At 39.1% G+C, this 27,161-nt stretch overlaps 4 protein-coding genes across 8 annotated transcripts in view; 1 reads left to right on the top strand and 3 right to left on the bottom strand.

Annotated features, from left to right (window-relative positions):
* LOC117992749 (uncharacterized) overlaps positions 1 to 6,067 on the bottom strand; it is a 229,281-nt gene extending 223,214 nt beyond the window's left edge. For 2 of the 4 annotated variants that reach the window (XR_011238049.1, XM_069506188.1), the window contains exons 1-4: positions 5,534 to 6,066; positions 4,198 to 4,957; positions 3,597 to 3,761; positions 2,992 to 3,197 (exon numbers count right to left, since the gene is read on the bottom strand). Coding sequence is in view for 3 of the 4 variants with exons in the window: in XM_069506188.1 (XP_069362289.1) it covers positions 2,992 to 3,197; positions 3,597 to 3,761; positions 4,198 to 4,957; positions 5,534 to 5,980 (1,578 nt within the window). In the remaining variant the exon portion in view is untranslated. Of the gene's footprint in view, positions 1 to 2,991; positions 3,198 to 3,596; positions 3,762 to 4,197; positions 4,958 to 5,533 lie in introns of all 4 variants that reach the window. The other 2 variants (XM_069506190.1, XM_069506189.1) reach the window with 2 other exon arrangements.
* Positions 6,068 to 8,729: 2,662 nt separating this feature from the next.
* On the top strand, positions 8,730 to 14,751 carry Ufm1 (Ubiquitin-fold modifier 1). 2 transcript variants are annotated; one of them, XM_034980795.2, is made up of 4 exons: positions 8,730 to 8,869; positions 8,949 to 9,005; positions 13,059 to 13,189; positions 13,585 to 14,751. In XM_034980795.2, coding segments are annotated over exons 1-4 (264 nt in total). In that variant the 5' UTR covers positions 8,730 to 8,867; the 3' UTR covers positions 13,659 to 14,751. The 2 variants fall into 2 exon arrangements, with proteins under 2 accessions (XP_034836686.1, XP_034836685.1); XM_034980794.2 differs by lacking the exons at positions 13,059 to 13,189; positions 13,585 to 14,751 and adding an exon at positions 9,147 to 10,509 and having other exon boundaries at positions 8,775 to 8,869.
* On the bottom strand, positions 14,748 to 22,079 carry Alg11 (ALG11 alpha-1,2-mannosyltransferase). The gene is made up of 9 exons (XM_034980586.2): positions 21,875 to 22,079; positions 20,681 to 20,908; positions 19,828 to 20,060; positions 18,540 to 18,757; positions 17,777 to 17,899; positions 16,848 to 17,009; positions 16,449 to 16,647; positions 15,786 to 15,981; positions 14,748 to 15,320 (listed from the first exon to the last, which is right to left on the bottom strand). The coding sequence occupies exons 1-9, from the start codon at positions 21,892 to 21,894 to the stop codon at positions 15,239 to 15,241; spliced, it is 1,461 nt and encodes a 486-aa protein (XP_034836477.1). The 5' UTR covers positions 21,895 to 22,079; the 3' UTR covers positions 14,748 to 15,238.
* Positions 22,080 to 22,554: 475 nt separating this feature from the next.
* The window catches only part of crm (cramped chromatin regulator), a 43,014-nt gene continuing 38,407 nt past the window's right edge, over positions 22,555 to 27,161 (bottom strand). Inside the window, exons 17-20 of the mRNA XM_034980356.2 lie at positions 25,960 to 26,075; positions 24,598 to 24,735; positions 23,922 to 24,064; positions 22,555 to 23,128 (exon numbers count right to left, since the gene is read on the bottom strand). Of these exons, the coding sequence (XP_034836247.1) occupies positions 23,012 to 23,128; positions 23,922 to 24,064; positions 24,598 to 24,735; positions 25,960 to 26,075 (514 nt within the window). The 3' untranslated portion in view covers positions 22,555 to 23,011. The remainder of the gene's footprint in view (positions 23,129 to 23,921; positions 24,065 to 24,597; positions 24,736 to 25,959; positions 26,076 to 27,161) is intronic.

Below are 27,161 nucleotides of genomic sequence, written 5' to 3'. Positions count from 1 at the left end.
GTTGCTCTTTTTAATTTTTCAATTTACAATGTTATTATACCGTACTATACAAGCCATTGCAGCCCCGTGCATTGCTGGAGCGAGTCAAATCCAAGCTTTTTTATCGTTTACATAGTCTGCGACTGTATAATATGCTTTTTTTAAGAGCATACTTTTAACACATTTTTTAAACTTGTGTAAAGGCAAGTCTAAAATTGCTTGTGGAATTTTATTATAAAATATTACACTCATTCCCACAAATGACTTTCGCACCTTCCAGAGGCGGAGCGCAGGAGTAGCTAGCTTATTTTTGTTTCTAGTTTGCCTATCACCTTTTCCTTTTATATATCTAAATATATAAAAGGAAAAGGTGACTGACTGACTGACTGACTGATCTATCAACGCACAGCGCAAACTACTGGACGGATCGGGCTGAAATTTGGCATGACGTAGGCATCCGCGTAGAAAGGATTTTTGAAAATTCAACCCCTAAGGGGTTGAAATAGGGGTTTGAAATTTGTGTAGTCCACGCGGACGAAGTCGCGAGCTTAAGCTAGTTTATTATAACTTTACTAGCTGCCCCGGCGAACTTCGTACCGCCTAACAGTTGATTCTTTTTCAGGCAATTTTTTAAATTTTTCTTGTCATAAGAACCCATCCTCGTACTTCAAGGAATATTATAAAAAAAGAATTAGCGAAATCGGTTCAGCTGTTCTCGAGATTTGCAATTAGCAACACATTCAGCGATTCATCCATTCTTAATATTATAAATGCGAAAGTGTGTCTGTCTGTCTGTCTGCTAGCTTTTCACGGCCCATCCGTTCAACCGATTTTGATGAAATTTTGTACTGAGATAGCTTGCATCCCCGGGAAGGACATAGGCTACTTTTTATCCCGGAAAATCATAAGAGTTCCCACGGGATTTTCAAAAACCGAAATCCACGCGGACGAAGTCGCGGAGATCATGCTTAGGCTAGGGTCTGGAATACTCTTCCGAGATCAGTGTTTCCTACCAATTACAACCCGGGTATTTTTAAAACAAGAGTGAATATGCACCTTCTAGGCAAACGCGTCCCATCTTAGGCCACATCATCACTTTCCATAAGGTGTGATCGTAGTCAAGCGTGCGCCTATAATGAATTAAAAAAATACTTGAATGGTTTTTGATCATACCTATTCGAAAAACGAACATTGGCATTAGGGGGCTAGCGGGAGTGTTTTTTTAAAGAATTTATGTTAAATGACTAATATTCCCCTTTCCTCTCCAACTAAGCGTTAAGCTTGTGCTAGGAGTAGGTACAACAATAGTGCAACGGGCGGGGTTTGAACCGTCGACCTTTCAGTCCACTCCTTTACCCGTTGAGCTATTGAGACTCTGAATTCTATTTTGTTCCCATGGAAGTTTGAACTTTTTATCTTCTGATTGGTTCGACTGAGCGTTCGTGCTTTAGTATGTTTTGCTTTTTCTCTTCTTAAGTTTATTTTATTTTATTCAGATACAAGTTAGCCTTTGACTGCAATCTCACCTGATGGTAAGTGACGATGCAGTCTAACATGGGAGTGGGCTAACCTGGAAGGGGTATGGCAGTTTTTAAAATACCAATGGATCTTTCGGCGGATCTTACCAATGGAACCGTAATTTGCATGGCGGCACGGCTTTGCCGGTAGGGTGGTAACTAGCCACGGCCGAAGCCTCCTACCAGACGATAAAGAGGTAGATGAAATAGTATGATAGAATAGTGTGTGTCACTCGGGACTAATATATTTTGTTCTCGGGCGGTGTAGGTATATTGAATTCCTCGCTACGCTCAGGATTCTACTTTACAATCCTTTTGCGAGCATCAGCTAGTGCTAGCATAATACATAAAAATCGTGGCACGTCATAAAAACCAGAAGCAATAACTGGCTATACCAGTTCAGTTCGCATCAAAGCATGACATATCTTCGTAACATACCCAACATGCAAACATGCAGTGAAAGTTGCCACACTGCCACACATAGCTTGGATTTGACTCGCTCCAGCAATGCACGGGGCTGCAATGGCTTGTATAGTATGGTATAATAACATTGTAAATTGAAAAATTAAAAAGAGCAACCGCCGAGTTTCTTGCTGGTTCTTCTCGGTAGGAACGTCATTCCGAACCAGTGGTAAACAACGCTCTACAAAGCCGAAATGTCATTCTAAAGGCCGATGTACATTACTTTCGGCCGCGGACTGTACTACGCGAGGTAATGCCAAGGTCTGCACCCCTACATAGTCAAAATTGTACGAACTCGTACGAAGTAATTTGCTTCTTCGTTTTTCATATGTACTGCTAGCTAGAAGTCTTGCAGGTCTCCAATCTTGTGATGTGATGTACCGTGGGGCCAGTAGCGTGCAGGTCATAGAGACATAAATGCACTGCTTACCCTAGTTGTAATAGCTCAATGCAAATTTTACATTATGACCTGCCACCTAATGGCTCCTACCTAACTAATGCCTACCCTGGCTTCAAACCCTATGCACGCCACTGCGTGGGGCTAAAAACCCCAGCTTGCAAGGCGGCTAAACTCCTTGCCGAGAAGAAGGCCATACAAAGCAGATACTGGTCGGCGGGGGCCGGGGGCACGTGCAACTCCGATATTGGCTTTGGCATGGTGTATTGGAGGAGGGGGTCCTCCAAGTTACATGGGGATTGGGGGATTGTGTGGGACATGTTGTATTGTAGACTGAGGTCCTCTTGGTTCCATGGGGGATATTCCCCTTGCTGTGAGAAAAGGTCATGCAAAGCAGATAGTCGTGCAAGAGACATACACTAGTCGGCGGGGGCCGGGGGCACGTGCAACTCCGATATTGGCTTTGGCGTGGTGTACTGGAGAGGGGGTCCCCCAAGTAACATGGTTATTGGGGTATTGTGTGGGGCATGGTGTATTGTAGACTGGGGTCCTCCAGGTTCCATGGGGCATATGGGGGATATTCCCCTTGCTGTAAGAAAAGGCCATGCAAAGCAGATAGTCGTGCAAGAGACATACACTGGTCGGCGGGGGCACATCTATGTGTAACACCTGCAGGTCTCCGATCTTGGCTTTGGCTTGATGCACAGTGGACTGGAGGTCCTTAAGTAGCGCGTCCCCTGGCTTGCTTGGGGGACTATTGTTCTTGCTGTGATCCCGGTACCCTTGTTCCTTTCTAGGCTCTTTTGGGAGGTCACTGTCCATCTCGATAGCATCTTCTTCACCTTTGAGGGTAGTAAATAGGAAATTGACAAATATTTGTATGAAATTTATTTATTGTGGTCTTCCAGTTAGCAACTTTATCAAATACTCCTATTTCATCAATTGAGTGAAGAAAACTGTGGCTTTTGAATTATCCCAAGAGAGAAGAATTTACCCATTTCAATATACCTTACATTGAAATGGGTAAATTTATCGTCATCATCATTAGCAACCCATCGCCGGCTCACTACAGAGCACGGGTCTCCTCTCAGAGTGAGAAGGGCTTTGCCCATAGTCTACCACGCTGGCCATGTGCGGATTGGTAGATAGTAAGGCATAAGGAATTATAATTTTTATAGCATGTATTTTTATAGTTCATCTCATTTAGTGTCCAGCAATCCACAGTCAATGCAACCACTTACCAAACCACAGTGGCTGTGGGGAGACCCCCCGCAGACTGGGGCTATGTTCTGCGTCCTCATGTCCCCACAATCTGCTCAGGGTCATCTCGTCCAGACTTGCCAGTAAGTCTTGACCCACACTGATACATTGGAGGTCCATGTCTGTTTCCCATGTTTTGACACTGCCTGTTAAATATAACTGGTTACAGTACGCAGCAGAAAATATTGGACCTTTACAAAGTGATAGCGGTTTCATAGAGCGTTGTCTCTGTCGTTAAGACCGATAAAACGTCACATGGGTATACGTGACAGACAACGCTCCACAAAGCCGAAATTTCATTCTAAAGGTCGATGTACATTATTTTCTGCTGCATACTGTAAGTATGTGTGTATCAGAACACTTAATAAGGTTGTAAAATATGATGTTTTAAAGTGCTAATTTTTATTAGAGTCAAGTGTCGTCATCCCCCCCCCCCCAACCCCCCAAGAGTTGGAACTTTTTGATGTTATTTTTAAAAAGCTTAAATCCACGCGGACGAAGTCGCATGCCCGCATCATCTAGTATTATATATTTTGTTTAATTTTTGACTGCTAAATGCTATTGCGAACAATTAGACTATACCTTCAATAATTCGGTCATATATCTTCACTTCATTCCTGCCCTGTCGTCCCCTGTTTTTTCTCATGATGGGTTTAATCTCAACTGGTTCACTTTCTTGTACAGATTCTTCTACATCATGCTTTTTAAATTCCTGTTCTTCGACAATTTTCTGTATGTATATAGGAGTTTCTGCAGTTTTATGTAAGACATTTGACAATTTAACTGTTTTTGTTATTGGTTCCATATCTTGTATCTCGTTTTTTTCTATATTTTGTGAAACAATGCCTTGTCTTTCTAGCTCAGATACAGTTTTACCAATCTCTTGCTTGTTTCTATCAGTGACATCGGCAGCTTTGCCACTTCTTTTATCTTTTACATCATTAGTTTCTTTTTTATTTTCATCAACGACTTTTTCTTGTACATTAAGAATCATAAATAATCTATCATTCAACCATATAGGGTTTGATATAGTATTTTCAATGTATATATTAAGTTTTTTGGCTAATATACGAACTAGTAATTCCGAATATGGCGTGTCCCAGAGTTCCCAAGGAACCAGCTCTTTTAAAACTATACGAAGTAAGTTGATACAGTGGTCAGCAGATTGATCCTTCTTATTGTTACTATCTGATATAGGATGGATCTTTTTATATAGCGACTCCACTGTTGACTTAGGTGTCGTTTCTTGTCTCTTTAATGCCTTCTTATATTCCTTTAAGTGGCTAATCAGTATAGCACAGATGTCAACGTACACATCTTTAGTTTCTATTTTGTCACATATCTGTAACAAAGGGAACATTAGGCTTTACTAGCAATAACTGAAATAGAAACCGGTTGTTAAAATACTGCAAATATTAATGACTAGCTGATGCCTGCGATTTCGTCCGCGTGGAATTAGGTTTTTACTCTTCGATTTTCCCGGATAAAAAGTTGCCTATGTCACTCTCCAGGTCTTTATTAATACCCATGCAAAAAATCCGTTGCTCCGTTGCGACGTGATTGAAGGACAAACCAACTGTCTCCGTGATCAGACCAGAAATGAGGAGATTTATAAGAGAACCTGTGTAACCTACATAGATCAGCAGATTGTGAACAGCTGAAGTGCCAATGGGTAGAGCACATAATTTGAAAAACCGATAGACATTGGGTCCTAAGAATGGCGACTTAGCACCAGAAAGCATAGCATTGGAAGACCTCCTACTGGGTGGACAGACAATACCAAAAAAGTAGCAGGGAGCCACTGGATTCTGGTGGCGCAAGACCATGGAGTGAGGAAGTCCCTACAAGAGACCTATGTCCAGCAGTGGACGTCTATCGGTTGATAATGATGATAATTTATTGGAATGAGGACACTTACTTGGAATGCTTTTGCAATCATTTGATCCAACATTTGCTTACACGCAAACGGAAAACCAATTTCCTCGGATATGTACGAGACGTACCATGAGGATACCAGCTTTTTTTCTAGCACAGTAGTTATAATACTCAACTCATTCGTATCATACTCTTTACTTTGCTCCGTATCGAGCTTTTGGCTAACTTGGGGTAAAACTCCAGCCAAGAAAGGATACTTATTTAAAATCTTCTCTATGTCATACTTTATAGGTTTGTTTAAATGCAGTAACCATTGCATAAACTTGAAACTGCACACGACTGAACTAATAAATAGTAATAAAATATAACTTATGAACCATATTCCTGTTATAGGCGATATGTTGGTCACGCAATTCAGGAATACACATATGATAGTGCCGGAGCATGATATTATTGTCACTGTTTCAAGTAGATTCCTTTTAAGCAACATTTTAAGTTTTATTCATGAATTTATACGTATTTTACAAATTTATTTTTTCCGCGACAAATACTCAAAATCAATAAACAAATGCCACAGACTAATAATATTTAAACCTTGGTAAACACAAAGTACTCTGTGGATTATTGATTTTAAAAGGCTCCCCCACACAGCCGCGTTATTATCGGTCGATAATATCGCATGCATTATTGCGATATCTGTAGGGATGAGACATACTTGCTAAATTCAATACCAGGGCTTCCAAGTAAGAGTACGTAAAAATACCAGGGTCTAAAACCAGGTTTTAAAATACTTTAAAGTATTAAAAGCATAGAAAATCGGACCGTGTTTTCATATGTATTAGGTGCACAATCCTATTTGTGATGAAAGACTTGCAAGTTCGAAGCCCCGGCCCTTCTCATAACCCTTACTTTTGGCTTTGCCGTAGTCAGGTAAAAAATACGTTGAAGGTCGAAGTCTTTTTATGGCATATGAAATCGATCCGTGTTGTCATACATATAAAGTCCACAATCCTATTTGTGAGAAATACTTGCAAGTTCGAAGTTTTTTACTGCATAGAAAATTGGACCGTGTTTTCATATGTTTAAGGTGCACAATCCTATTTGTGAAGAAAGACTTGCAAGTTCGAAGCCCCGGCCGTTCTCATAACCTTTACTTTTGGCTTTGCCGTAGTCAGGTAAAAAATACGTTGAAGGTCGAAATCTTTTTATGACATATGAAATCGATCCGTGTCATCATACATATAAAGTCCACATTCCTATTTGTGGAAAATACTTGCAAAAATACTTGCATAGAAATTCGGTCCGTGTTTTCATATATATAAGGAGCACAATCCTATTTGTGAAGAATTACTTGCAAGTAAATTCCACCCGCACCAGGGCGCCCTACTTCCAAGCAAAGCCCTGGTTTTAAAACCTGGTAGCGTAAATACGTCTCATCTCTAGATATCTGTTTTCAGTACCTACATATTGTATTAGGATGGTCATGTAGTTACACACTGCTGCGATAATACGTCCTACTTCCATTGCGGCGTTATTATCGCAGCAGTGTGTAACTAGAATAGAATAGAATAGAATAATGTTTATTCGAGGTATATAGGTGGTACATGGTGTAGGCAATATCGTCCTGTACAGCAGTGCCTCGAACAGGTAGGCCACTCAGCTTGTGTTGAGACGTCGGGCCCCTCAGACACAAACCTCTATAGCTAATATAGGTAGGTACCAGACGCCCCAACGCTGATTTTCAGTGACCGCCTTTTATATCACCCAAACGTCAGTGGCATAGAATATGTAAAGTTGGCGACTTATATACTTTAGTAAATTAATAAATAAAATAAAGTGTTTAAAGTTTTTTAAATTTAAAGTTATTTAGAGCATAAAAGAAGATAATATAAGAAATAAAACATATAAATAGATGTTGTAAATTGTAAGAATAGGAAAATTGTTTGAAAATTGAGTTTTTTTTTTTGTAAGTATATAGGTATTGTAAAGAAAAAATGAAATAAAATAGGATAGTAACTACATGACCATCCTAATACAAAATGTACTGAAAACAGATATCGCAATAACGCGAGGCACTTGAGAACTCACACTAGCGAAAAGCCGTTCGCTTGTAAGTCATGTGAATACAAATGTACAGATAAAAGTAGTTTAGTGAGGCACATGAGAATTCACACTGGCGAAAAGCCTTTCGTTTGTGAGTTGTGTAAATACAAATTTATCGATAAAAGTCATTTATTCAACTTAGGCTGAAAGTAAAAGTTTATAAACAAGGGAAATGTGTTAAAATAAGGAAATAAATAAAGGCTAATACTTTAGAATTACTTAGGTACTTTTATTTCCTGTTCTATCAAAATTAGCTGCTTGATTGCGGTAGAATGACAGCTACAATGTCACGATAGCAATCACCTCCTGATTGGTTGTTGCTCGCTCACTGCAATGATCTACAATTGAATGAATTGAATGAGGCTACAATGCATTTTTGCGACAAGAATTGCACAAATTCAGCCAATCACTCAATACTGATTGATGCAGGTTTTACGAAATCAAGGTTTATACTAACTTTATATTTGCCATTCTGATATTTTTTAAATTTGCCGCGCTTCTCCAGTCGTAGGAGTAGGTATTCAGAAGGTATTCAGTTATTATACGTATAGTCTATGGGAGTAATAGTGGTCTGTGAGTGTCATCATGATCATAACGAAAGTTTCGTTAGCCAGACGCTAGGTATTAGCTAGGTACTATGCTAGGCTATAAGTCCCGCAAATTGCTAATGCACGTGGCCGCCATTTTAGTGACGTCAGCTCTAGACTGAAGTTTCGTACTGATGGTATAGGTACCTATTTTTATTTCAGCTGACGTCATTTCGATGTTAATGAGACATGATTTCAGCGCTATAGACATTTGCGGGACTTATACCTACTAGATAATTAGGTATATAGTAGGTAGGTATTTGACTAGCTAAACACGATAGGTTGCAAGTCCATGACCTATCAATGGTTCTTATTATTTTTTATCGATTTGGAAACAATGATAGCTTTCCCAATTTCTCATTTATTTATAATGAGATAAAACTTACTCGGACTTTCAACATTGACATTTTCAATATATTCCCTAAAATTGAGGAGATTTTATTTGCTGGCAGCCTTTGTTCTATTCACAATAATTGTTCACAATTCACAAAGCATTAGGCTCAAAAAAGCTAGAATCCAGAGCCGTAAAACCAGTTTAAAAAATCACAAAGCATCAAAGACATTTGTCACGTCACAAAAAATTGGAGGTTATGTGTCAATGTCACATTCTTACAAGTATAGGGAAAGTATACAAGTAAACGAATCACAAAATTCCTTTTATCATAGTTTGGTGCTGTTTATTTCAACATGTAAGTGACAAAAGCAAAAGAATTATTAGATCCTAGCTTTACTAAGGTCGATCTCTAAACCATAGAACTTTCGTTTTAGGTCTAAAGTTACCTTCAAGATCACTCTGACTTCAGATCCAAAACTCCCATTTAAAGTGTAAGTTTCCTTTATTTTATTAACAGCTAATAAGTTCTTAGCCAGTGCAACTTCAACGTAGAAAACCGTGACCGTGTTTCATACTAAAACTGTAAAAAAAATCGAAATTATGGCTTTAAAAGTATTTTTTTTATTTGCCAGATGCTGACGATTCACGGGCTCTGCGTTGAAGTTGCGACGTTCCGAAATGGAGTCGATTTTCCTGGAACAGTTCCTAGACTTTTTCCAAAGGTTTATTGCACTGTGCCAGCTGGAAAACTGGCCAAATGACGATACCACTCACGAACAGATGAGAAATGCATTTTTAATCTCACAACACATAGAGAAATGTAGAGACAAATTGACAAAAAAGAACATAATAAATGAGTTTACATCTGCACTAAATAAAAAAACAAATGGACCAAGTTTACTCCTAAAAAACTGTCTGTCGGACCCACCTAGATATATTTTAAAGAAAATTATAACTTCCTCAGCTAACATTGATCAAATGGACGCAGGTTTTACTATATTTCTTGACCTATTCTCGGTAGAGAAACTCGAAGCTTATTTATCAGACATCATGTTAGAGGTCGCCTCGAAAGATACTTTGTTTAAATACATGCCAACAGAACTATGTAAAAGTAGCCAATCAGAATTTAAAAGTCAGTTCTTTCTCTCTAAACTTGAATGTGATGATGATTCTATTAAAATTATCAATGAAATATTACAGAACTGCAAGCAAGATGTGGTAGACATGTTTGTTGTATGCCTTTGCAATAACAATCCTAAGTATCATAATGCAGTCAAGGTAGTCGCTAAAGGATTTACAAATGTGATGTCGAGTCAAAATGTTTTGTACAAAAAATTTTGGAAACTTCTTTTCCGTACAGAGGAAGACAAATTTACTCAAATGTGTTTAAATCATAATGAAATTTTTGTATTAATATGCAAAGGTTTGATCGACTCGGGCAAATTGATTGAACAGAATATGTCACTGGAATATTTTTATATTGATCTTACATATTCCGAACTATCCTCAAATGTACAAAAGATTTGTAAGGATGGTAATCTAAAGTTAGTATTTTTAGATTTGATTTATCAAAGTAATGTTAATATTAGTTTTTGGGAAAGAGAGATTCAGAACTCTTGATAGAAATCATAATAAAGATTTTTAGGGTTCCATACTCGAAGGGCCAATAGGACCCATTACTAAGCCTCTGTTGGCTGTCCGTCTGCCGGTCTGTCAATAAGTGGTGGCTTATGTACTGTAACAGGTAGAGAGTTGATATTTTCCCTCCCTGGCACAGTGGTAAGCGCTGTTGTCTTATTAGTGGGTGGTCCCGGGTACGATTCCTGGCAGGGATTTGGAATTTTATACTTTCTAAATTTCTGGTATGGTCTGGTGAAAAGCTTCGGCCTTGGCTAGTTACCACCCTACCGGCAAAGCCATGCCGCCAAGCGATTTAGCGTTCCGGTACGATGGCGTATAGAAACCAAAGCGGTATGGGTTTAATACAAACTGCCATACCCCTTCCAGGTAAGCCCGCTTCCATTTTAGACAGCATCATCACTTACCACCAGGTGAGATTGCAGTCAAGAGCGCTAACTTGTATCTGAATTAAAAAAAAAAGGTTTCTGTTGCCGCAATAACAACAAATAATAAAAATTTCAAAATGGTTGCTATGTAAATTTAAAAAATACATAACAAAGTGGTATGGAACCCTTCGTGTGCAAGTCTGACTCACACTAGACTGCTTTTTTTGTATCTATATCATATCAGTTATAAGTCCTGCAAATTGCTAATGCGGGTGGCCGCCATTTTAATGACGTCAGCACTAGACTGAAGTTTCGAGCTGATGGTATATTTTTATTTCGGCTGACGTCAAAATGACGTCATTTCGATGTTAATATGAGACATAGTTCCAGCGCAATAGCAATTTGCTGGACTTGTAGTTAAAATAATGTTATTTGTTTCTATGTTAGTACATAAAATTATATACCAAAAATTTGAAACATTGTTGATGGTATGAAGAAATAAGTGTCAATATTGAATTTTTACAATATATTTATTATGAATTATGTAGATAAATGTACTTACATAAATGATAATGTTGACTTGAAATTACTTAGAATTAGGCATAATATAATGGTTTATAAGAATTTATTTTGTTTTTATAGGATTGACCAATAATATATTTTTTATGATCTTCTGATTATTTTGATTGAAGTTTTATTTATTTGAATTATTAAAAAATGGATTTCTTTCATTAGTTGTTAAGGAACCCCTCCACCACCTCCATTGTCCATTCAACGGCTGTCTGTCAGCAAGCTGTATCCCGGGAACCGGAACCGTATGTATGTATGTATGTATGTATATACTTTATTGCACCACAGAAACACAAATGACAGGTTACAAAAAGAAATCTTAATAAGTAGGTACAAAAAGGCGGTCTTATCGCTAAATAGCGATCTCTTCCAGACAACCTTAACGCTAGGGAAAAAACGAACAAATGGACAATGGGAGGTGGTGTAAAATAAACCTAAATAACAATAGCTAAATAAAGTAAACCATATAATAAGAATATAAAATACATATTGTTAATACACTAATACCGTAATACGTAGAGACTTGAAATAATCATACAATTGGGCCGATTCTCTATAGTACACAATAAACTAAACTAAATTAACAGGTCTACATCTAGTGCTTTCCTTTTCCGCAAGCAACATTATGAAAGGGATAGCAATAGATTTAGACGTGATATTTTAGTTTAGTTTAGAGATTGTGTACAAAGGAATTAGCCACAATATCTATTTCTGCAATAACAACAAATAATAAAAATACAATGAACCAAAAGCCTAATTTGCTATAAACCGCTAAAACAAGTCGCATCTGTATGGTGTAACATGCAGCATGCGACATGTAGGTACCGCCCGCCCTCCCACTGCTACACATGTAGGAAAAAGCAGCCACCAGGAGACACATCTCATCTCATCAATCTGAGAATGCTTAGCGCGGGTGACGTGCGGGGCGTCCGTCCCCCCGTCTCATACCTCAATTGCCGGCTCGATTTAACGCGTAATATAGGTGTATAAAATAAAAATAAATAAATAAAAATATTTTTTTTTCAATTAAACATTAGGCACAGTATTTTTGAATCGTCAACTGCATCTATCACTGGTTTGGAATGACTTTCCTACCGAGAAGAACCAGCAAGAAACTCGGCAGTTGCTCTTTCAAAGATTTGATATACAATATTATGCCATGTATAGGAAAAGTATTTGCAGTCCTGCGCGTTGCTGGATCGAGCTGCAGGTCAAATCCACGCTCTCTTATCATTTAGGTAATCTTCAATTGTATATAATGCTTTTTTCAGGAGCATACTTTTAATAGATTTTTTAAACTTGTATAAAGTTGTTTTGTTATAAAAGGTTATACCCATACCCACAAATGACTTTTGGACTTTTCCGAGGCATCTTATGGATCATAAAGCGTATCACGCTTGGAAGCGAAAGACCCCCTCCCAACGTGAACAACGCTGCATGGTTCTGCGGCTCCCAGGCTGCGTATACGTGGTCAATCTGCGTTGCTTTCGGGGAGGATACGTAAAAGCATTTCTCAGCGAAAAAAATCGTTCAAGTGCGAGTCAGACTCGCGCGCCGAGAGTTCTGTACACAGTCTGTAGTACCAGTCGTATTTTTTCGACATTTGCACGATAACTCAAAAACAATATGCATATGCAATATGCAATAAACAACTTTTGAAAGTTATTAATACCTACCTACTATTTTTTTTGTGATGTAACCACAAATTCCTAGATTTGATTTAATGAAATTTACGGATTTTTTCCGTTAAGTGTGCTATAAGACCTACCTGCCAGCCAAATTTCATGATTCTAGGTAAACGGGAAGTAGGTACCCTATAGGTTTCTTGATAGACAATGAAGTGATCCTATATAAAAGTTCTTTTTTTCCTTTTGAAGTACAGAAACCCTAATATAAGTTCCTTCTAACTTGTTGAGAGGCATCTCCAATATTATAGCTTCTGAGAGCTTATTGTTATATTGTTTTCAGTCTGAGCGTGCCCGACGCGACTCCGTTTACGGCCGTGCTGAAGTTCGCGGCGGAAGAGTTCCGCGTGGAGCCGGCCACGAGCGCCATCATCACGGACGATGGTATAGGCATCAATCCTCAGCAGACAGCAGGTAGGAGAAGGGGTCTACAAGCGGCAGGGTAGGCTGACGCCTCCTCCTAATAATCTCGGGCGGCCTGGACAGTAATTTGTTGATAAGTCAGTCAGTTGCTGCATTTAAAATGCGCGACTTCGTCGCCTGTAATGTAATGTCGTAATGTATCTACTATTACTCTTTCCGGCCTGGACAGTAATGTACTATTATTATTTCCGGCCTGGACAGTAATGTACTATTATTATTTCCGGCCTGGACAGTAATGTACTATTATTATTTCCGGCCTGGACAGTAATGTACTATTATTATTTCCGGCCTGGACAGTAATGTACTATTATTATTTCCGGCCTGGACAATAATGTGCTATTATTATTTCCGGCCTGGACAGTAATGTAAGTACTTTTTTTTTTCAGGCAATGTGTTCCTGAAGCACGGGTCTGAACTCCGGTTGATACCAAGAGATCGTGTAGGCAGAGTATCTTCGTAGATAATGATTACATAAGTCATTGACATTCCTCTCAAATAAATGTAAAAAAAATACCTACTTATGTAAAATAATGTGGGACTGAATAGCTACCTACTGAAACTAAATTCGTGGGTTTCGATTTTTGTTTTTCTACATATCGATAAATTCCCAGCGGGGTTATTCGTTGACTCAGAAAGAATAATAATAATAATAATTTATTGCACTTAAATACAAGAACAAGACTACCATCTGCACTATGCAATGCAATGATAGGCACAGAGCTCATTTGACATTTATTTTTAATCCATTGAAGGTTTTCTACGAAAAATAATTTTAATATCACTCAGTGAAGCAGCAATGTAGAACCAACCAATGTCAAATGAGCTCTGTAGCTGTCATTCAGTGCTGGACTATCATATTTTAAGACTCGCGTCTTTAAAAGTATACCTAAACATAAAATCTGTTGTATTCAGTCTCATAACAATGTTTGTTAATATTATTTAAGAATGATTTTATAGGAAAAATGTATTAAGATTTAAATTTTATAAGTGGCGTCGATTCCGATGTTATTCTTTTAACTAAATTTAAAGTATATTTGCACATTTTAATATTGTTAAAAAAGGAATTTCAAATTAAAGACTACTTGGGACACTTATACTCAAAACTGGCACCTAAAGTCACGGGATTTGACAGTTTTAAATTAAGATTGTCTGTCCCTTTCTTATTTTCATTGTAAGAAAAAGATATAATAAATAAATAAAAAGTACACCCGAAAGTTTAGTATAACTAGATCAATCCTGTTTTAGACTCAAGGCTCGAACTTGTGTCTAAATCACAAAAGTTCAAACTGTTTAAAATATTATTAGACATGAATTTTATTGAAAACTAGCTAATGTCCGCAGCTTCGTCCACATGGATTTAGGTTCTTTAAAAATCCCATGGAAACTCTGATATAAAAGTAACCTATCTCTATACACACCAAATTTCGTGAGCGTTTGAGCCGTAAAGAGATAAGACAGACAGACATAAAAATATATAAATTAATATATTACCTATATTTTATTGTTACTTGTAATAAGTGTTCTTTTTTTGTAAAATAAAAGAAATGTATAACTTTGGTAAAATTTATTTCGATTCCTATGTAAAACTTAAATATTAATGTTAAACTTAATACTAATGGAATTTATTACATTACAACAATAGACTAATGGAAAATATAGACTGGACGCTAATAAATGAAACCGCTTGAGAGAAGCCGATTTAGTTACCTTGTAGTTTTGTAGTTTTAGTATTTTTCAAATCGGCAATGTATAGCGTGCAAAACTAGAGGTTAATGCCCCGTCTACAACGCGGCATTAACCTCGCGGCACTTATCTACGCAAAGTTCCTTGCGAACCTTAGAAAATACAGGTATTTTTCGCATTTTATCTATCATTAGTACAATCACCTGTCTTCGTTTTTGCTAGCATTCTACTTACATCCTGTATTTTTTTATTGATGGAGTTCAAACCGCGCCGCCGCTTACGTATACACTACGAAATAGGAACGTTTGTTCGCGATATCTCCGTCTATATTTTCCGTTAGTCTGTGAACATTCAATATCAATCTATCCTTATCAAAGGTTCAACTGCTCTTAGGAATGCCTTCTCGAATTCTTTCTCCGAAAAACGATCGACTGACGCTCTGAAACAAGAGACAAAGAAATATAAATCGGTCAAGTGCGAGTCAGACTTGCACACGAAGGGTTTCGTAACCATTGTACAAGAAATATATATATATTTTTAATTTCAAGGCGGCCATTTTGAAATTTTTATTATTTGTTACTAGCTGATGCCCGCGACTTAGTACCGGTTTTTGTTAATTCCCGTGGGAACTCTGATTTCCCGGGATAAAAAGTAGCCTATGTCACTTTCCAGATCTTTAACTATAGGTACCCATGCAAAAAAACCACGTCGAACCTTTGCTCTGTTGCGACGTGATTGAAGGACAAACCAACAAACAAACACACTCGCATTTATAATATGGGTACTGATAGCGGCAATAGAAATACACATTCTGTAACAACTCTACCTATTACGGTTCACGAGATCTTAGTTAATAGAGTCCCGTTGGCACCCTTCGGGTAGGGAACCCTACAAAATATCTCACCTGGCAGCCTCGACGATCCTCCTCTTGTCCTCAGCAGACAACGCTATCACCTCGAGGATGGCTCGCGCGTACTCGTCGGGCTCCGCCGCGAGGAAGCCGGTGCGGGAGCCGGCGGAGGTCTCGATGATGTCCGCCAGGGGTCCCCCCGAGCGGTGCGCTATGGTGATGAGGCCGGCCGCCATGCATTCCACCACACCTGATGATAAAGTATTAACATTGATATGTGTTGATGAAACTTTACGTCTACATTGATATGTGTTGATGAAACTCTACGTCTACATGACATGTTGATGAAACTCTACATCTACGTGACATGTTAATGAAACTATATCGTGACATGTTAATGAAACTACATCTACATGACATGTTGATGAAACTCTACATCTACGTGACATGTTGATGAAACTCTACATCTACGTGACATGTTGATGAAACTCTACATCTACGTGTCATGTTGATGAAACTCTACATCTACGTGACATGTTGATGAAACTCTACGTCTACATGAAATGTTGATGAAACTCTACATCTACATGACTAATGAATCTCTACGTCTACATGAAATGTTGATGAAACTCTACATCTACATGACTAATGAATCTCTACGTCTACATGAAATGTTGATGAACACTACATCCAGTTTTTGCAGCGTAGTATACTCACTGATGCCGAAGTGCTCGTTCCACATGGCATGTATCGCGAGCGAGCTGTTCTGGTACAGCTGCAACAGCTGGCAATATGACGCGTTGACTACAAACTGGACGTTCTCCTCGATAGACAGGTGCTTGGCCAGGTCCCGCAGGTTCTTGACGCGTTCCTCGTCCTCAGAGTTCCGGCACGACCCCACTAAGACTAGTTTTATCTAAAAAAAAAAAGAACTCCAAAAATTAATGTATGACTGATATTGTTTTTGTATGTTTGAAAATTGACTTTCTTGAAGAATAATAATATCATCACCATGATCAACCCATCCCCCAATTGATAAAAAACTAAGTTTTGATTTTAAAAAATATTTTTTGAGTTTAAAAAATATGTAATTTTTATTTAATTTGTTGACTATACCTTGTTCCACAGGATTTCGTTTTTGATCAGCAGGTTACGGAGCTCGTACATAGCTTGAAGCATCAGAGGATGGTCCTTTTCGGGGCGGAACTGCGCCACCGACAGAATCCTGATCGGATCCGAGTCCCGCACTAGAGAACGCAGCTTTTTGAGCTCTGATACCTAAAAAAATACATTTTTCAAATCAAACCAAATCATTTATATTGTATTATTTATCTGACTAGCTGATGCCCGCGACTACGTCCGCGTGAAATTTGATTTTTTAAAAATCCTGTGGGAACTCTTTGATTTTCCTGGATAAAAAGTAGCCTATGTCACTCTCCAGGTCTTTATCTATACACATGCAAATAATCACGTCAATCCGTTGCACCGTTGCGACGTGATTGAAGGACAAACCAACAAACAAACACACTTTCGCATTGACGGTACTGATTGTAGGTAGGTAAAGGTACATGAATAAGTTTTTAAATACTATTTTTGTTTCGAGCCACAATCTGCCATACCATGCCTTGCAAATTTGGAAAATTAGAATTTATATTATCTTAGAAGAAGAAGAAGAAGAAGAAAAACGTTTATTTTTTAAAGCTGTACCACACATTGCCAGTTAGGTTATCCCGGTTATCTTACTATACAAATAAAATAATTAATAGGAATTGATAATAGTATTGCAATTTTCAACACATTAATTAATTATTATTAATCTCATTATCATATTATTCGCGTGGACTACACAAATTTGAAACCTCTATTTCACCCCCTCAGGGGGTTGAATTTTCAAAAATCCTTTTTTAGCGGATGCCTTTGTCGTAATAGCTATCTGCATGCCAAATTTCGGCCCGATCCGTCCATTAGTTTGAGCTGTGCGTCGATAGATCAGTCGGTCACATTTTCCTTTTATATATTTAAAAGAAGCCTAGAGGAATCCTAACCTCACACGGTGGGTAGACGCGGTGGGTGTCGAGTGGTCGCTTCCACAGGTCTTGAATGTGTTCCTCCGTCCATGAGCCGTTCACCATCACTATGTCTGCGCAACGACCCACCACACCATACAGCTGGAAACAAAATATAAACCTTGATATTTGTGTAGGTATATCTTATCACGATATTAATTCTGAGTATAATAATACCACTACAGACTACAGTGTATAATGAATACCAATTTCAAAGTCCGCCGATCAAGATCCTGCACAGTAATCTTATTTTTGAATGGCGCGAAAATGTCTCAGTCAATCATAGCGCGCGTCCGTCCGCTATTGGTTGTTGTCTACGCATCATGTTTTGTACGCGAAAGCACGAGTCTCTTTTGTTCATGTACTTCAAGCAATAAGGTCTGTATTTCATTGGTCTGCTTTTAGTCGATGTTAGGTTGCGCTTTATTGGGCAAACGAATTTTACCGTTTTATTTATATTTTATATTGTAGTTTCTTGCCTTAGATTAATCCTACCGACTGCGCCAATCATTTTTATTTTTTTATTTATTTTACACCAGTTACAGCTACAGTTACAGCAGTTTACACCAGTCAGTAGTTGGTTACGGGCAACAACGCTGCTGTAGTTGTAGCTCAACGAGGCGATGCTAGACACCGCCATCATAAGACCATAAATCTCTTATCTTGTATAGGTCGCTCACTCATAGTCATGTGGGTTGTTGCCTATGAGTGAGCGAGACGTCAGATATGAGAAGCGTCTTACCCAGCCAAACATTTTGTAGTACAGCAGCTTACACCAAGTCAGTAGTGGGTTGCGGGCGATAACGCTGCTGTTGTTGTAGCTCACGAGGCGGTGCTTGACGCGCCGCATCATGGCCGCGGTGATGGTGGGGTAGTGCGTGTAGCACCCCACCGGGCACTGCGCCAGGTAGCGGAATATTGGGTACGTGAACGCGCACCCTGTTGTGTCGATGTAGATATCTGGGAATGGATGCATCACACTTCACACTAATCTATATACATAAAAGCGAAACCTAAATATATGAAAATGAAAATGAAAATCTTTTTTATTCGTATAAACTTTTACAAGTACTTTCGAATAGTCGGATGCATACCACTGGTTCGGAATGCCTTTCCTACCGAGAAGAACCAGCAAGAAACTCGGCGGTTGCTCTTTTCAAATATTTGATATAGGTACAAGATTATGCCATGTATAAAATAGTATTTGCAGTCTTGTGCGTTGCTGGAACGAGCTGCAGGTCAAATCCACGCTCTTTTATCATTTAGATAATCTTCAATTGTGTAATATGCTTTTTTCAGGAGCATATTTTTAATAGACTTTTTAAACTTGTGTTTTATATAAAAGGAAAAGGTGACTGCTCTATTAACGCACAGCTCAAATTTGGCATGAGGATAGCTATTATGATGTACCTAGGCATCCGCTAAGAGAGGATTTTTGAAAAGTCAACCTGTTAGCGGGTGAAATAGGGGTTTGAAATTTGTGTAGTTCACGCGGACGAAGTCGCGAGCATAAGCTAGTCTATATATATAAAAGAGTTACCCATATTATAAATGCGAAAGTGTGTTTGTTGGTTTGTCCTTGAATCACGTCGCAAAGGAGCAACGGATCGACGTGTTTTTTTGCATGGGTATAGTTAAAAACATGATGGTGACATATGCTACTTATATCCCAGAAAATCAGAGTTCCCACGACATTTTAAGAACCTAAATCCACGCAGACAAAGTCGCGAGCATCAGCTAGTTATCTATAAAACTGGTAAAACTGTTGTATGGGAGCCCCCTTAAATACCTGTTTTATTATATTTTTTCGTAAATGTTGTTATTAGCGGCAACAGAAATACATCATCTGTGAAAATTTCAACTGTCTATCATGGCACATGACATACAGCCTGGTGACAGACGGACAGACAGACAGAAAGACATACAAATAGACAGATGGAAGGACAGGTGAGTCTTAGTAATACGGTCCCGTTTGTACAACAGTTTGAAGATTGAATGAACGGATGTAAATAATTGAAATTTATTCATACCTGGATTAAATTTCATAAATGCCTCCATCCCTAACACCATGGTCCCTAAACTCTGCAGCATCAACGTAAAGTATGGATAGGTTTGAGCCTCTATCAACTTCCCTAGACTCAGTCTCACAAAGTTGACTCTATCCGGCTCAACCTTTACGTTGAAGTGGTTCTGAGCTTTGTTCAGTATAGCTGTGGGGTCTGCTGTGTCCACCGTGTAGATGTAGATGTGAGAGTCTGGGTACCTTTGAAAGAAAAAAACCAGTCAAGTGCAAGTCAGACTTACATGTGAAGGGTTCTGAACCACCGTACAATATATAACACTGTGTACTTTGTTTTATTTGCATGGCTGTAATCCATACCCATATTATAAATGCGAAAGTGCATTTCTTTTTTGGGATTGTCTTTCAATCACGTCCCAACCAAGCAACGGATCGACGTGATTTTTCGCATGGGTATAGTTAAAGGCTTGGAGAGTGACATATGCTACTTTTTATCCCGGAAAATCAAAGAGTTCCCACTGGATTTTTTAAAACCTAAATCCCTGCATGACGAACATGAGCATCAGTCATGGGCATCAACTACTTGTAAATATATTGAGAGGCTACAGTAAGGATACCTTACAGTAGCCTACCAGAGACACTAGTAATTCACAAATACCAGAGACACCAAAGGCCTCAATAGCGCAACGGGTAGAGGACTGGACTGAAAACCGAAAGGTTAACGGTTCAAACCTCGCCCATTGCACTATTGTCATACATCTACTCCTAGCACAAGCTTGACACTTAGTTGGAAAGGAAAGGGGAATATTAGTCATCTAACATGGCTAATATTCTTATTAAAAAAAATTAAAAAAAAATATTACCTCATTAATATTGCCTTTATAGCAACCCAAAGAACCCTTTCCCCACCACCTCCCGCATTGCAGTACGGGTGGAAAAAGGCTATGTTGGCTCCATCCTTTTTCCTCCTTTGCAGCTTTCTCTCCCTGATCCTCATGTACCAAGATGCGAAGATGAATGCACAGGGCACAATCACGAATGTACCAAACAGTAGTACTCCAATTAACAACATGGGCAGTATTATTATTAAACTGTAAATAAAAAAAAATAAGTTTATCATCGCCAGCTCACTACAGAGCACAGGTCTCCTCTCAGAGTGAGAAGGGCTTTGGCCATAGTCTACCACGCTAGCCATGTGCAGATTAGTAGACTTCACCTTTGAGAACTTTATGGAGAAATCTCAGCCATTCAGGTTTCCTCACGATTCGTTCTCTGTTAAAGCAAGTGACATTTAATTGCTTAAAATGCACATAACTCTAAAAAGATAGAGGTGCATGCCCGGGATTGAACCCCTGACCTCCGATTAGAAGGCGGACGTCCTAACCACTAGGCTATCACCATTTTCAAGGCTATAAAAAGTTTATGTACGTAATGAATTATCACTTTTGACTAATAAAAAGATGTGTCTTGAATAACTGACTGATCTAACTATCAATGCACAGCCTGGGGTTAGAAACTGGAAAGTTTGACAGAAGGTTTATTTTCACAATGTAGGCACAATAAGAAAGGATTTTTGGAAATTCCAGTTGAATGGGGGATGAAAGTTTATATGAAAGCATTTTTCAAGTTATATCCTTGAAAATTGGTATTAATAAGGTATTTGCTTGGTTTTTCGAAAGAAACGTGTTTCAGAAAGTTTGGAAATTCTACCCCTGATTTTCAAAAATTCCATTCGAAGAAAGCAATTATAGTAAAAAGTATGTCACTTGTTATAGGTCCATCGTTACTTGAGTATTTCGTACTTGTTATTTCTAGATACACAGTTTTTATCTAATCCTTAAAACATTATTGTAAAATGATAAGAAATTTTTACTTAAGAAACCGAAAGAGAAAGCAAAAAGTTCACGTTACGTGTAATTTTAACATTAATACTTATAAATGTTATTTTGAGAAAATGATCACAAAATTTAGCTTAGAGAAATGTAGAATAGTTTGTAAATGCAGCTTATTAAAATCAAACCATATGTGTAAACATAATGAGTAAATAAAAAACTTACGTTAGAAGTTCGAAAATCATCTTGATGAAATTACAGTAACACGCCACTTTGACAGAATGCTAATTATAGAATAGGAAGAGAATAACAGCTATTGCATTAATTGTTGACTCTATTACATCGTTTATTTTAATAATTTATTGAATACCGTGATAAATAAGTGATCAAATAAACATAACCCTTTATGTATTCTTGACAGTTATGAGTTTAAGTTACTGACAATTGACAGCTTTGCAATGTCGTAATGACACTATTGTTTTTTATACCACTGGATTCTAGGTTTTTAAACCTAAACCGATGTTGGAAACAAAATTATTGCCAATTGCTATTACACTGGAACCATGTCATTTTGACGTCAGCCGAAATAAAAATATAAAAATATACCATCAACTCGAAACTTCAGTCTAGTGCTGACGTCACTAAAATGCGGCCACGTGCATTTGCGAGACATATACGCAAGTTAATACTGATGCTAGACTATGGACGGTCTTAGGTAGGATGCGATGCCCTGTGCCGATGGATGTACTTATAATTATTCTTGTTATATCAGCCTTAGTGCGATGCATAGTAACCGTTTAACTTATGATGCCTCATCAATAAATCATTATGGTAGGGTCTAGGAAAACTTGATAAAACTTTAAAAGAAACTACCTAAATTTCAACTAAATTTTTTATTTATGTAGGTAGGTACATAATTCGTCTTAATTACTTAATCAATACGTGATTTATATCAGAAGTAACTTTTAGAAAAGCATAGCTTGAATAACCTCACAATTTTTTGCTGTAGCAAAATATTTCAACACACAACATATAATTTTTGGGTGAACACACACTGTAGCTACTTACAATGTATAATCAATAAATAATTAAATAGTGTTATCTAATCTAAATCTAAATATATGTATAAAAGGAAAAGGTGACTGACTGACTGATCTATCAACGCACAGCTCAAACTAACGAGATGGATCGAGCTGAAATTTGGCATGTAGACAGCTATTATGACGTAGGCATCCGCTAAGAAAGGATTTTTGAAAATTCAACCCCTAAGGAGGTTTAATAGGGGTTTGAAATTCGTGTAGTTCGCGGGAACGAAGTCGCGAGCATAAGCTAGTTTTATTATAATATCCAGATAAGATATATTTATGTAAGGTCATCAGAGAGGTCAGGCTCGTTAGTGACCTCGGCCGCCAGGTCAGCGAACTTCGCCACGTAGTCCACACTGGACTCAGCCAACAGCGACTGCAGTTGGGAATCCACCTGTGACAATAAGGTGAACATGAAAATGTACCCATGAAGCACTAGGTAGGCTAGAATAGGCTAAAAATACCAGTCAAGTGCGAGTCGGACTCGCATACGATGGGTTCCGTACCATACTCTTCTTCCTTACCTTATCCCACGCTACGTGGGGTCGGCACAACAAGTCTTCTTCTTCCACTCACTTCTGTTATCCGTCAACATACTACAAGATATTATTATACTTTTTATTTCTTTTTAGTCACATGATGGCCATTTTTTATTTTTTATTTGTGGTTCTAGTGGTAAATACACATGAGTTGAAATTTTCACGAGAATTTTCACGAGATACAGCCCGCCGACAGACAGACAGCGAAGGCTTAGTATTAAAGTACCCTCGATACCCTTTGTGTACGGAACCCCGAAAATATATCAACAATTTTTTTAAATCTTTATTTAAAGCTGGGGTTATATCAATTTATGATTGACACTTTAGTAAACAAATGAGCTTAAATTATAATAAATCAAAAATACCAATTATATAGCCGCCTCCATGTTTTGTTTTCATGAAATTAATTTCAACCGTATGTTGAAAGGGAGAAAGAGAGTGCTATTCCGGTGGCGGAGAAAGGGAGAGAGAGAGTCAAACGAGACTTACCGCTAAATTAAAGAGGGGGCGGCTCTCCGGATGTCCTAGGACTATTCCTAGGACATCTGAGCCCTCCGCGTCATGCAACAGGCGAGAGGGGGAGAGGGGAAAAAACAGGGAGAGAGGATGGGGACTCCGGTGGGAGAGTTAGAGACGAATGGGTCTTACCGCTAACTCAGGCGGGGGCCGTCCCTCCAGATGTCCTAGGAACGAGCTAAGGGAGAAGTCCTGCACTGAGCCCTCCAGCCAGCCCTCCGCGTCACGCAGCAGGCGAGAGGGAGACAGAGACATCGACTCCGATGGGAGGAAGCCTGGAGAGAACGAGAAAAAAATGTTTTATATGTTGCATTTTACGAAATACTGGCAACAAACAACGATACAAGTAGTTTTGACGACCTTCCTGTCGCAGTGGTGAGCGCTGCGATCTTATAAGTGGGGGTCCCGGGTTCGATCCCTAGTAGGGGTAATTTGGTAATTTATAATTTCTAAATTGTCTCTGGTCTAGTGTGGTGGGAGACCATAGCTAGTTAACTTGTATCTGAATAAGAAAAGGGTCCCGTTTTTCCTTTTGAGGTACGGAACCCTGAGTTTTTAGGGGTCATAACAATTTGAAGCTAGGTCACTTACATAGTAGACCAGGTAGATTACAACACGGGGTTATTCAAGGGGCGGACCAACAAATTCATAAAAGGCCGGCAACGCATCGGCGGTTCCTCTGGTCCTGCAAATGTTCATGGGCGGCGGTAATCACTTAACATCAGGTGACCCACCTGCTCGTTTGCTCACTATTTCTATTTAAAAAAAAAAGGTAAGATTGCAAAAAAACAAATAGAAATGATCTTACCAGTAAGATCAGCCTGGTCCGTTTTGGTGGAACTCTGAGCTTTGTCCTCTTGCTTGTGGTCCGGGGTGGAGTCCAGCCCCTCCACTTTCACGATCGTCACGTCCTTCGTGTCGTCTTCCTCATCCAGTTTTACGTCCTCTGCCGAAACATACACATCATCATGATCAACCCATCGCCGGGTCACTACAGAGCACGTCGGGGTGATTACGTAAAACTTTGCAGTAGCGACAGAAACGCGACAGCAGTAGCAATGCGACAGTTCATAGATTGTCCGAAGAATACCCGGCTGAGTTTTTTGTGTGGCAGGTCTTCTCAGACCTGGGCGCGTTTGGAACCCTCGTAGTTTTAAGTTTGCGTAATAATTATATCACCACTATATCTTACAAATCCAACAACTGACCATCGAAGATAAATTTATTACCTATTTTGAATAAATCATATGACTTTGACTTTGACTTTGTCCGATAGAGGGTGAACTAGAGCTCGATTGCTGTCTCTCTGTAGCCGCTGTTACGTGTGACGTTTGACAGCAATGATAGCGAGATTGACGCCTGTCGCAAGCCTGTCGCGAGATACGTTATCACCCCGCAGGTCTCCTCTGAAAGTGAGAAGGAATTTTTGTCATAACTTTTTTTGACATAATTGGGTATTTGACTCCAATATTTTTATTACTTTACTAGCTTATGCCCGCGACTTCATCCGCGTGGACTACACAAATTTCAAACCCCTATTTCACCCCCTTAGGGGATGAATTTTCAAAAATCCTTTCTTAGCGGATGCCTTCGTCATAATAGCTATCTGCATGCCAAATTTCAGCCAGATCCGTCCAGTAGTTTGAGCTGTGCGTTGATAGATCAGTCAGTCAGTCAGTCAGTCAGTCAGTCAGTCACCCTTTCCTTTTATATATTTAGATTATTATAAACTAGGATAAAAATAATGACGTTAACTGAAAAATATAAATTAAATCGATCAAATAACAAAAAAGTTATAAGCATTTAAATATTTCTGATTAGACAGAGATAGCAATATAGAATAATGACGTCATTTTGACAAATGCCATAGTAGTTGGTAGTAAGTTTTCGTTTTGCGAGAAAGGGATAGAAGACCCTCCCGCTCCAAAATTAAAATGCCTGTAACTTTGTAAATCCTTGTTGGATTTTAATTATTTTTTCAGCGTACGTCATTATTTTCATCCTAGTTTATAATGAAGTAATAATATTTATCAAATTCAAAATTCAGTAGTAAAATACTCAATTGGCGCTGGAAAGAAGATATTTTCGTGGCGTGTGGAAGTAGGGACAAGAGACCTATGTCCAGCAGTGGACGTCTATTGGTTGATGATGATGATGATGATATAATGACCTGTGTCAGGCTGGTTGCAGTCTTGCAGCGGCGTGTGGATGATGGGTATACGCAAGTCGCCGTCGTGCAAGAAGAACTGACCGTTCGCCTCGCTCAGCACGTAGTAGCGGGACAAACTGGAACAAACTCGGTCAAGTGAGGGTCGGACTCGCACACGAAGGGTTCCGTACCATCGTACAAGAAAGCGGCAATAGAAGTGTAGTACGCGACAGGTTGAGATGGCAATCGGGGTGAGGACACCCCGCACACCCGCACAGCCCCGCGCTAGCCCGGTGCGGGATATCGCAGGTGACGTGCGGGTGTGCGGGGCGTCCTTCCGCCTCATACCCCGGACGGACTAGTTGGCACCATACCTTTTGTTTAAAATGCACATAACTTCACAAAGTTAGAGGTGCGTGTACGGGATCAAACCTGCCCCCCAATTGTGTAAGAATAACCATTTCATGGCTATCGCAATCGTCAAGAAATTCTGCCATTTGATTGGTTGATTCGCTGTTTACATGTTTTCACAGCCAATCAAAGGGCAGAATTCTTGACGATTGCGATGGCCATGAAATGGTTATTCTTACACAATTGGGGGGCTGGACCTCCCGACAAGCAGGCCGACGCGACTTAGCCACTAGGCTATCACCGCTTGGGGTGCCAGCCAGGTAACCTCCCAGTGGGCTGCTGGTCTTTTTTGGAGGCATCAGAGGGAAAGAGCAGTATTCGAGCTGGTGCGCCCCGGTAACCTGGCTAATAATTTCTCTTCGGGGATTTTTGGCTATGGCTAATGAGCTGGCAGGGGGAGAGATTTCTCCGCGTGTCCCTCTGACTAACCATAAACACATTGGTAAGAATTAAAATTATTAAAGCCAGCTCTCTCCTTCACACTCCTGTACCCATATATTTATATCTCTCCTTCGCACCAATTCGCCTTTCACTTAACTCGAAAACACGCTGCGCCGCTCCAAGAATCCGTAATGGCGGACGCCGTGTCGTGTTGAAAACGTGTGTAAACGTGTCGCTAATCGCCTGAACGCCTCAGCTGTGGTCAATTCTCTCGCGAAAAGAAAGTGAAGTGAACAGAAAAGGAATTTACGAAGAATTGTCGTGCATACGTGAGTTATCCTTTACTTTTCCTTTCTTTGTCCTTAGTCCACTGCTTAGAAGCTTCCACTTACAGTCCTGGAGCTATCGAAGATATTATTCATCACGCTTTT

This window comes from Maniola hyperantus, chromosome 22, assembly GCF_902806685.2.
Source record: "Maniola hyperantus chromosome 22, iAphHyp1.2, whole genome shotgun sequence".
NCBI classification, from domain to species: domain Eukaryota; kingdom Metazoa; phylum Arthropoda; class Insecta; order Lepidoptera; family Nymphalidae; genus Maniola; species Maniola hyperantus.
The sequence above is the reverse complement of the archived record's forward strand: the minus strand, read 5'-3'. Positions and strand labels throughout refer to the sequence as shown.